The following is an 11862-nucleotide window of genomic DNA, read 5'->3' as shown; positions in this document are numbered from 1 at the left end:
CCTGGACCAACACACAAGCTTTCCCCCAGTCAGAAAGAACATGCAAAAAATTCCTTATCAGACAGTTGGCAGGAGCGCAAGGGAAATTGATTTTTATGTCATATTTGTTGGTCGAATATCCCTGGCTTCAAAGCAAAGTTTAGAGTAACAGTACACAGTTACTAAAGACTAATTAAGTTCCGAAGTTTATCACTGGCTAAACTCACATTGTATCTGTGATACAAAGCAGATACTTAAGAATGGTGAACATATGACCCTGTACTTATGCTTGACTAACTAACTGGCAATTCTTTCCCTGAGTCAGCTAAGCCAGGTTTTGCTGTTCTAAGAGAAAAGTTAAATTCAAAGAGAGCAAAGCTTACAGGAAAAAATATCCCATTATTTAAAAAGGAAGGGAGGGAGGGAGGGAGGAAATCCTACCATCACCATTCTGCATGCTACTCAGGCACTGAAGAGGTTTACCCAATGAAATTACTTTTCACCATTGGTTTCAGGATACAAGAGCATTAAAATTAGAACACACTAAGAACAATCCCATTATAGTTTCATGAAATCTGCCTGCTGTGGAAAAATATCAAAATGCAGTCTCACATAGGCTGATCATGTTAGAGTATAATATTTATTAAATTTCATCATTTATGATGACTCTCACAATCAAATTAACCCTAACACAACTTTCACATTTAGAAACACAGACAGTAAACTGATTTTTCAACTATTTTGCTTACATGTACTTTTCAACTGTCATGCAGTGCTCATAATTAGGAGATACTACTATACATTAACACTCTCATATTATGCTTATTAAGAACCGAATTCAGAGGGTAGAAAAATGCTAACATAAATTCATTCTCCAAAACTGCCCACGAACGTACTGTCACTGTTCTTTCTAATCATATATTTATAGTACATTCTTCAGTAAAAGGTATAACTGTAGTCACATAACAATAGTTATGATGAGGCAATATCATTTCAAGAAAGAAATACAGCAAATGAAACTAAAAATTGAAGAGAAGCAATCGGGGCATATAAAAATCATTTGAGAACACCACATAAACTCCAATGTTTTCCACTTTCCAGTTGGAAAGAACATGCAAATAGTTTTCTTAAGACAGTTGTCAGGAGTGCATGAAAAATTGGCTTTCATGTCATGTATGTTGAGAGAAGATCAGTGTCATTGAGGAAAAAGGACTGTGTTCATTATCTTTTGGGTCTGTCTATATCATCTATAGCTGAGAGAAGTTTTTGTCTTGCTTTCTTATTGATATGGGATCCCAGGCAAACATTTACCAGATTGGTCAGCTGCTTCGTCGAATACTCCTGCTCGAAAAAAGAAGATTCAAATTTAGTACACTAAAACACATGTATGTGATCAATGCAAAAAACAGGCAGACAGATATTCAGGTCTCAGTGGATAGTTACTGAGCACTAGAAATCAGTGTAAAGCAGTGGAAACTGTAGTCAAGACATGGAAGACACACTGTTTACAGAGCTGTTAATAGTGGGGAATAAGGATACCTATAGTACACACTTGAAACAGGAAGCACTAGAATCTTTTTAATACAGCACATAACATACCAATTAAGATCACACACTATGCTTCTTTCTATGACACTCTTTGTTATTAAGTTATCAAAATACACTGACATTTCAACATTTTAAGATGCCACTAAGTAAGCAGTTTCTAGCACTGTACCTTTTGCAAACATTTTAGGTAAAAGAAAAAAATCTCCAACCACAGAACAACTCTTCTGAGATATAACAAATGAATAAGGTAACAAAAGACAAAAAGTTACTGGTTTTTAAACCCTCATATTATAATTGGTAGCTAGAAAGTAAAATTAAGACTACAGTTGATCCTTGAACAATGCAGGGATGAGGGGTACTGACCCTCCATGCAGTGGAAAACCTGCACATAATTATAGTTAGCCCTCCTCATCAAGGTTCCTCTATATTCGAGGATTCAACCAACTGAGGATCATGTAGTACTATAGTATTTACTATTGAAAAGATTTGCATATAAGTGAACCTGTACAGTTCAAATCCATGTTGTTCAAGGGTCAACTATATAAGTACTATTTTGCTGTACAAATCAATTTAGTTCCTGAATTTCAGAGAAGTTGTTAGGATGAGCATGAATAGGAGCTCATCAGAAAGTTTTATATCTTCATTTGGTTCTGGAGGATGAACATAAGTGTTCAGCCCAGGAAAGACTTGGGTACTATCATCTAATAAGAAAAGAACATGTCTTCACTGGAGGTAACCAATAAAGACAGTGCAATTTCAAAACATGAGAAAGAGTTCATCTTAAAAATTCAGCAAACTGCTCAGTTTGTGTATCTGATCTCTGAGAGCACCTGCAAACACCTCATAAATTCTCTCAAGTAATCACTCAACATTTAGAAGGTACCACCTAAGCACTGCACTAGACATTGTGGAAAGTTCTCGGAAAACAGGACAATCCGGGCTGCTGGGAAAATTTCACTGTATTACAGATATCAGTTAGTTAAAGCTTTTCCAAAATACGATTACTAAAAATTTCAGTCCACTATATTAAAAGAAGAAACCCTAAAATGGGCATCGTTCTTACATCAAATAATGGACCTGTATGAGCTGTGCTTTTTCTCTTCAGCTACTTGTCCTTTTACCCCAAATCCCTTCCTCAGTAACAACCCCAAAGTGTTTACAGCTTACTTTATTAAATGGATTCTAGCAACATCAGCAGTTCATCTGCATATGGTTTAGCATTTTGGTTCTCAAATGACGGAGGTCAATGGGACAAAAAGTGGTGACATTTTTCTCAATTCTGGTGTATTGATTAAATCACTGAAAATAACATGTACATTTCTACTTTGCTCTCAAAGATCTGAAACTGCCCTACAGTGGGCACATTTACACAAAGTTCAGGCTAATGGTCCAGACTAAAACTCATTTCATTTATCTACAGTGTTGAAACTAGAAAGGATGAGCCTGATAAAGTAAATATAAATAATTCCTTACTTCCTTACCCAGTCAAATGAAATAAAAATTTACTTAGCTTTTACCCACGATGTTTACAGTATTAACAAATGTGAACACGAGTTATTGATGGAATAAGATTTGGTGATAAGTTTAACACTTCTCATATTTTCATTAAATCTGTCTTCACATACTGCCTACCTAGACAAATGATATATAATAATAATCATACCGAAAAGCTCGCTGTATTGAGCATTCTCTGGTAATATATGTTGAGTTGAACTGTGTCAAAAAAATTCAGCATCCACCATAACACTTGCTATAAAGTATTTTTCTCTACTTACCTATATATTCACACAAAAGAAAAATAATCTCATCTATACTTAAGGTAAAATCTAATGTAGGATGAGGTTAAATTTAGCTATTTAAATATTAATATACCAATCATCACTACTACATGTCAGTGTGTTCAGGCCATCACCCATTCATTGTTCAGGGCTATAAGAAAGTTTAAGTTATATAACAGACTTTAGCTTGTGAATCATTTCAATGTTGCTATATTCAATTTGTCCTGATGTTAACCAATTTCAGCCTTCTCCTACAACACAGCTAGCTGCAGGATAAACACAGCTAAAGTTCAGACTCTGGCTGTTTTTCCAGATAATTACTGCTACAGTTCACAAAGTCTCAAAAGGATTTGATCAGGCAAAGGACATTGCATAAACAGTGTGAATATGGTAAAGAACTGGCATAAGTAGTTCATGCTAAAAAAGCAAATGTTTCTATTTCACCCATATGATTTTGAATTATATAATATACTAGACAAGAACAGCACAATGGATAAGGAATAAAAACTTAATTAACTGTTTCCCAGCTCTCACCCTATGCTCTTTGATCCAGCGTTCCATGTCATTCTCAGTTAGATAGTAAGCTTTAATATAGGTTTCCACAAATTCTTTATCTGGAATTGGTCTAATATCTGTTAGCTTTTCAAGTTTCATTAAAAACTGTTGAAAATCCAATTGCATCAAGGCACGACCCTCATTACTACACTTCTTGACGTTGGCATATCTAAGACACACAAGAATAAAAAAACATAAATGATGGGATGGTTAGAAAAAGAAACCTTTAGGTACTTAAACTTTTCTCTAATCCACATTTGGTGAGATTCTCTGAGAAAAAAGAGCACATGAGCCTTGAGTCAGAAGGACTGGGTCGTGTTCCAGCCCTGTCACTAAACAGTCATTTTACCTATCTGGGCCTCAGTTTCCTCATTTGCAAAGCAAAAAGATCAAATAACTTCTAAGGTTTCTTCCTGCTCTACAGACCATAGTTCTGCCTACTCAATTAACATAATCATCTGTAAGAATGTTAAACTGGTATTTAACTGGTATTCCAGTTAATCTGGCTGCCAAGAATTATTTATAAAACTAAGCTATGAATATTCCCAAGTAATCTTAGCTTCATAAAACTGTTCAATGTTTTAACTACTCAATGCAAAGAAAACAAATGAAATAACTCTCCCGTAAACATTCAGCAAACCTAAGAAACATGTAAGCATATAAGCAAAGAAAGTACATACATATTTTTTATAAAAAAACACTTTATAGACTTAATCTGAGACCCCACACTACTAAAAAACTGTGCTCTAAGGTTGACTAGTAATAAGAATAAATATGTTAACCCTAACAGTACATTTTATTATTCATAAGTCAGTGTCTCATTCCTTCAATCATGTGGAGAATTCAACACTAGGAAATGAGGTACTTCCCCTAAGGAAATCTGCAAGAAAACTAGTTTATATTATTTAAAGTGACCAAGCTTTTTTTTTTTTTTTAAAATAAGAAGTGTTTTATACACAAATATAACATTTGTTATTCACTTTTCTACTATTAAATAAATTTGTTAACAGTACAATCCAGTCATGATTGTTGACCGAGAGCCATTTGGGGATTTACAGCACTGCTGGTTTCAACCCTAACCCTAACCCTAACCCCTAACCCTAACAGACTGGATGGTGTATTATACAAAATGCCAAGGCTGTTGTCAGCTTGTCACCGTCACTTCCACTTTCAAACACATTCTTTTTTATAACAAATAAGAACCGATGAGAAATCAGATAAATGATAGTGTGAAAATTCAACTGATGTGCAATTCTAGATCACTGTGAATGGTCTTTGAAATAGCAGTTTGCATTCCAGGGATATTTTAAATGTATTACTGATTCTTATTTGTATTCTAGATGTTACAGGCAGAGTAAGCATCGTCTCTGAGTAAGTGGGAAAATTACTTTTGATCTGTAAACTCAACATATGAAACATTGATACAGTTTACAATGATATAATAATGATATTAACAGTGATATAGTGGTTATGAGGACTGATTTTGCCATTAGAGAATGAGGAGTTCATGAGCCTTCTCTGCATTTAAAAACTGTGTGAACTTGGACAAGTTACTTAACCTCTTTAGCCTTGAGTTTCTGAGGCTAGTTGACAAAACAGCGAGAATACTACCACCAAAGAGAGTTTATGTTAGGATTTGGTGATAGAATCCTGTGAAGGGCTTGTTTCAATAAATGCCAAATAGCACTCAATGAATGCTATGTATAATCAACATTGTAATAATTGTATTAGGTAATAATTATTACTAGTTTTTCAGATAACCATTAGATGCTGCATTCCTCACTCCTCTACTAGCTGATTCTAAGTCACCAGCAAGAAAAAAGAGTGACACAGTGGCGTTTAAGGTCTCTTTTCTAATTACATTCCAAAGTTAAACCTGAATTACTATGAGACTGTCTGCTATTTATCACTATTTATCACTGTCTCTACCTATTCTCTGCATCCATTAGTGATAACATATAATGTTATTCATATATTATGATTTATCACTGAAGAATCAGATAATGCTTTCATGAAAAACTTACCCTTCCACAATTGTTCTATTAGCCAGACGTATACAATGTTCCCAAAGTATATTAGACACAGGCAAGGGTATCCGAACTCTCTTAGAAACTTCATTTAACCTCGTGTTAAACTGCTCAAATTCCTAAGAAGAAAAAAAGTCGTGGCCATATGTGAATATAATTATAATGTTACATTGCTTTCCCATCTTAGAGGCAAAAAAGATTTTAAAACGCTCAGAATGAAATCAAGTAAAACAAAGAGAGATAATGCCAAAGATAATTTGGACTTAGTGTGAAGTGTTTTTTTAAGTATATCAAATTGAATAAATCATGTTGTAATACAGAGCACACTACATTTCATCTCAAAGGAAATAAGTGTCATTAACTGATTAAACAATGTTCAAGTGTTTCTACATCTCAAATTTTTCTATGACTGTCAGTATGGATTAAAAAGGCTTAATAACTAATGTCTTTAAAAATATCTTGAAGAAACCCAGATTTTTAAAAAGCGTTTAATGAGCTTTCACCTCAGAGTGAACTATTTGTAATTTGTAGCTGTACACCTTACAGAGCAATCTGATAAATTATTCTCTTTCCTAAACATTCTTTTAAAGTAAATAAACTATTACATACTGAATGATTCAAAAGTCATGTAATACTTGTAAATTTTTAGCACCAAAAAGACTCCATAATATACATTATCTTATTACCTATAGAAAAACTGAACATTTTTATTACTTATTAGTACCTTTTGTGATACCACTCTACTAAAACTAAAATATATGTAACTAATTTAGACAATTTCAACAGCTACATGAAAGCAGATGGTTCACCCTTCAATAAATTTATTTCTGATTTCTTTTGACTATTATCATCTAAATATGTTCATTTACAAAAGTAAATGCTGTTGATCCTTTCTCGACAATACAGTTCAAATATATATATATTTTTTGCGGTACGCGGGCCTCTCACTGTTGTGGCCTCTCCCGTTGCGGAGCACAGGCTCCGGACGCACAGGCTCAGCGGCCATGGCTCACGGGCCCAGCCGCTCCGCGGCATGTGGGATCTTCCCAGACCGGAGCACGAACCCGTGTCACCTGCATCGGCAGGCGGACTCTCAACCACTGCACCACCAGGGAAGCCCAGTTCAAATATTTTAACAAGCCTTAAAATGATACATTTTTCTTTAGTTTCCTCCATAGAGAAACTACACTATGTGTACCAAGCCAAGACTGACATGTGTTCAAATAACACACAGGTGGAAAAAAATCTGATCATCACCAATCAAGCTACCACATGATCATTGTGTTATCTCTGGCTGCTTCCTAAATCACAATTTTTTAATGATTTTTGACAGTTAACTGCTTTTAATCATTTATGAGAAAGAAGTAGGTCTTCAGTCTACTACGCTTACTTTTGAAAATCAAAGTAAATAAGTAATTGCTCTTCCTCTTTTTCATTTCATGAATCTAACAAAACAGTATTTGCTACTGTATTTATGCTTCACTACAGTAAACTCTGCTTTAGATTTCAAGAGTCATAATTCAATACTTTTCATTAATATTTTAAAGATAAATTTATAGGCTTACTATATGAAATGCCATTCTATTCATTGCTAAATCCAATGTTCAAGAATACTTATTGTTAAATGAATAATAAAACTATTTCATTTTACTTAAGATTCTTTTGGGACAGATTCTTTTGCAGACTGCTTTTACCTAAAGGTTTGGACTTGGAAAAGTAACAGAACAAAAGTTATCATAAAAGTTTATTTTTTTTTAAATAAATTTATTTATTTATTTTTGGCTCCGTTGGGCCTTCTTTGCTGCGCACAGGCTTTCTCTAGCTGTGACGAGCGGGGGATACTCTTTGTTGCGGTGCGTGGGCTTCTTATTGCAGTGGCTTCTCTTGCTGCGGAGCATAGGCTCTAGGCGCACGGGCTTCAGTAGTTGTGGCACGTGGGCTCCAGAGCGCAGGCTCAGTAGTTGTGGCGCATGGGCTTAGCTGCTCCGCGGCATGTGGGATCTTCCCGGACCAGGACTCGAACCCGTGTCCCCTGCATTGGCAGGCAGATTCTTAACCACTGCGCCACCAGGGAAGTCCCATCAAAGTTTCCTTATGAGAGACAGTCTTAAACTGCTGAAACTTGGGTTCAGGTTAATAATCTGAATAACACTTTCTTATAATATTAATGTTTCTTGGAATTAAGAATAACTGAAGTAGCCTCTTCTAGTATGTATATTCACTGAAGGCAGAAGTCTCTTTTTTCTTGCATCCCCATAAGTACCATAATTAGCATGTCATAAAAAACAGAATCAACTTTTCAAAAACAGAACTGTTCAAAAAAGAAGGGGTGTGATTTATAAATTACATGTATCTTTTACGTTCCAAATTAAAATTTCCAGCTGAAGTCTCGTAGGTGATCTAGAAATCAAAGTTCTTCCAGGGTGGCAATTATAGAGCATGCTTAGATCTCATGCTAATACCTAGACACTGTTAACTGATCTGGCACCCTTAGTTCCTTGAGTCTGGGGACAGCTGAGAGTCCTCAACCCAGCCATCCAGAAAGGTGCCAGACGTCACTGGGGGCTGGCACACCAGCTGAATTCAGCTGCTATCTCTGTTTTGATCTCTGGCTTTGTTTACTGGTTCTCAAGTGTCCCAGCCTATTATTTACTGCCTTGGACTAAGCAGGTAAGAATGTTGGTGTAAATGAGGTAAGTCAAGAGCTAAGAAGGGCCAATTTCTTTTTGCTGACAAATATGAAAAGCAAAATTTTTCTGAAAGCTGTTTTCATTTTCTCAGATGCTCTTCCCTCACCTCAGACGTGCACACGGTTCATTTCCTCACTTCCCTCAGGCCTCTCCTCAATTCTCACTTTATCAGGGTCCTTCTCTGACCATAAGTAAATAAATGGCATTCCTCTCCAACCCACACCCTGCCACTCTCTATCCCTCTTCTGCTGGTTATTTTTTCACCAGACTATTCATCACCTGACATATTATATATTAATGTATCTCTTTATTGCTGTCCCTGCACTGGCATATAAATTCCTTGATGGCACATAAGTTCCTTAACTCACAACTATATTGCCAGCACCTAGATCAGTACATGGCATATGTCAGGTGATTTATAAATCTCTTGATGCATAAATGAAAAAAAATTACCACAATTCTTTCCAAAAAACTTATAAATGTTAAGTCATTGAACACAAAGGTGTTTGCGTGACACATTGCAAAAGTAATGTGATTTCTGGAAAAACAACTTAGAATAATCAGGGGTGTAGTCTCTTGCTAATGAATATACACAACTCTAGAAATATCTTCTAATTAAACAGAAATATCCTCTTGTCATTACAGTCATGGCCATTGAGATTACATAATATGAAGCTAGCTAAGACACACTAATCAGACTCTAATTCAAAATGGGATATTACTGAGCAAAAACAAAAAATCTACAAAGTATTCTTGGGTCTAAAAGAACACAAAATTTGGAACGAAATACTAATCCAACTCAGGGACTTTAATATCACAAGAATGCTAGAATGTGGTACGAACTATAATCTCACAATTTTGGAGCTATTGCAATTACAGGAGTAATTCCCTTAGTAGAATTATCTTTAACAGAGATGTTTCCAAGAATACTTGCCTTTAACAGTGCATCTACATATATGTTGTGCTGTGACATAATTTCTTTTACATCCCATTTCACATTAGCCATTAGGAGCAGCATCTGTTCATAATCAATGGCTTTACCAGCTACAATCCAGTAAATTGGTTTGCGTAGTTCACTGGCTGTTGAGACGGTCTGAAATAAATTTCATAGAAATGAAACCAAATATTTTCTAAAAGTATCAAATTTCTAAAATATATTTTGTTCCTGTTTCTAGTACACATATCTGAAAATAAAACATTATACACTTGGAGATTTAAATTATGAAAATACTTTAACTCGTGGGCAAGGGTCTTATTCAAAACATAATGTTGAGATATTCAACAAACTTGAGGCCACTGACAATTCAACTAAAAAACTACAGATTTTTTCACTTCTCTCCATTTCCATGTCCACTTCCACACTGCACCTCAAGATCCCATCATCTCTCACCCACATTAGTCTAAAAGTCTTCAAACCAGTCTCCTGCCTCTAGGTTTGCCATCTGAGGTCCATTCTTCACAATTCCCCCAAAGTGCTTTCTAAAACACACACCTCACCATGCTACTCACCACCTCTTTCAAATCCTCCAGTAGCTTCCCAGCACCCTTGGAACAAAGTCCAGCTCCTGGCTGGGAGCACTGTATGTCATGTGACTTCTGCTTAATCACTCCGGCCACCTTTCTCATCACTGGCCCTCTTCCCCGCTCTGAGAATTTGAATTTTCCTTAGCTGCTCACAGGCACCGTGCTCTCTCATCTCTAGGTCTTCATATAAGCCACTACCTTAGTTGAAATATACTCCTCTCACCCTCTTTCTCTCTGGTCCAGTTTAAACATCACTTTCTCAAGACAGCCGTTCTAGATAACCTCCCCCGAACCATACCCCATCTCCGCCTCCAGTCAAGGTTAAATACCCTGCCACTGTTTCTTTCCCTTAACTACACTTTATTGTAATATAGTTTTAATTGGCTCTTTCTCTTACTAGACTAAAAGTTGTATGAGGTACTCAATAAGTATTTATTTAATACAGGAATTCATGAATGAATAAACAAATATTCTAATCCACCTCTCCTGAGGTTGAGAGACTGACCACTAGTTAAAAAAAAAAAATAAATAACCTAAATAACATGTTACAGTCCTATCTTGCTCACAGTTGAAATGATATATAAGACATGTCTGACCTGAGAATAAAACTGCTGAAGAAAGGGTTTTTTGACTGCAGGCATCACAGCATCCAGATGTGGCTGAAGGAACTCAAACTGTTCAGCCAAGAATACCCTAAAGGGAATAAATAACCCACCATGTAAACAAAACACAGTATTTAGAGCCTGTCAATATTTTTTGTGTAACTAATCTTTAAGATCTCTGAGCAAAAGTTTAACAATTAAAATTATTTTCCATTTTAAAGAACTACCTTGCATTGCCACTTGACACACTCATTTACAATTCACACAAAAATTAATGCTGAGTTATCACTGAACGTGAGCTGATATGAAAGAAGGATGACTTCAAAGGAGCTAATCTGGTTACCACAAGGTGTACAGTTATGCTGCTTTTCATGTAAGATATGAGCACAGATAACACAAAAGATTGAAGAAAGAATACAACAGTATTTTTAGAAGGATTTCCCATGTAATTACACACAACAGACCCATGAATTCACAGACTTAACACCTGACACTTTTCAGAAATAACCCAAACATTCATAACAGGAAATAAAGTGGAACTTGGCTGAGACATAGACGTGAACTTCACATGCATACACGAGACATACACGTGCATGAATCGGAATCATTCAGCTGAAGACTGCTGGTAGTCATACTGTTTTTCACTACTTTTTGTTATATACAAAAACTTAAATTATACTGGACCATATTTTATGGAAGAAGTTATATGCTCTCATTTTATTAAAGAACTTGGGGATTTATAAAGGTCAGGATGCACTCCTGCTGATGTCAAAGGTCGACTACATTTAACACTAAACTGACAATGTAACTACAGTCTCCCTAGAATCATAATTCAGTGGGAAACTATAAAGTACTATACTATAATATGCTTTTCTAAAGTCTTACTTAAAGCAAGGATCATGCTGCTAAAGAATGAAACTTATAAGATTACCCTCCTTCCATGTATACACCTGAAAATCAACCATGCAATTTTAAAAACTGATTCGTAATCTAGTTTAGGATATACTTCTCAGAAATACTAAGTAATTTAAGGAATATTTAGAAGTGGGAAACGCATACAGCTAGAATACAGTGCTTACTTTTATAATCTTTCTTAAATATTTAATGACAAAGCAACTGTTTTTAACAACTTACAAGGATTCTGTGGCTACCACTCTTT

At 35.5% G+C, this 11862-nt stretch overlaps 1 protein-coding gene across 1 annotated transcript in view; it reads right to left on the bottom strand.

Moving 5' to 3' along the window:
- Positions 1-592: 592 nt before the first annotated feature.
- The window catches only part of VPS50 (VPS50 subunit of EARP/GARPII complex), a 149448-nt gene continuing 138178 nt past the window's right edge, over positions 593-11862 (bottom strand). The window contains 6 exon segments of the mRNA XM_007472019.1: positions 593-1320; positions 3840-4029; positions 5885-6006; positions 9512-9670; positions 10698-10794; positions 11838-11862. The exon segment at positions 11838-11862 is cut by the window's right edge and continues 13 nt beyond it. Of these exon segments, the coding sequence (XP_007472081.1) occupies positions 1201-1320; positions 3840-4029; positions 5885-6006; positions 9512-9670; positions 10698-10794; positions 11838-11862 (713 nt within the window). The 3' untranslated portion in view covers positions 593-1200.

This window comes from Lipotes vexillifer, unplaced genomic scaffold (assembly GCF_000442215.2).
Source record: "Lipotes vexillifer unplaced genomic scaffold, Lipotes_vexillifer_v1.1 scaffold1704, whole genome shotgun sequence".
Taxonomy (NCBI): Eukaryota; Metazoa; Chordata; class Mammalia; order Artiodactyla; family Lipotidae; genus Lipotes; species Lipotes vexillifer.
Note: the sequence above shows the minus strand (reverse complement) of the source record. Positions and strands in the feature narration are given on the sequence as shown.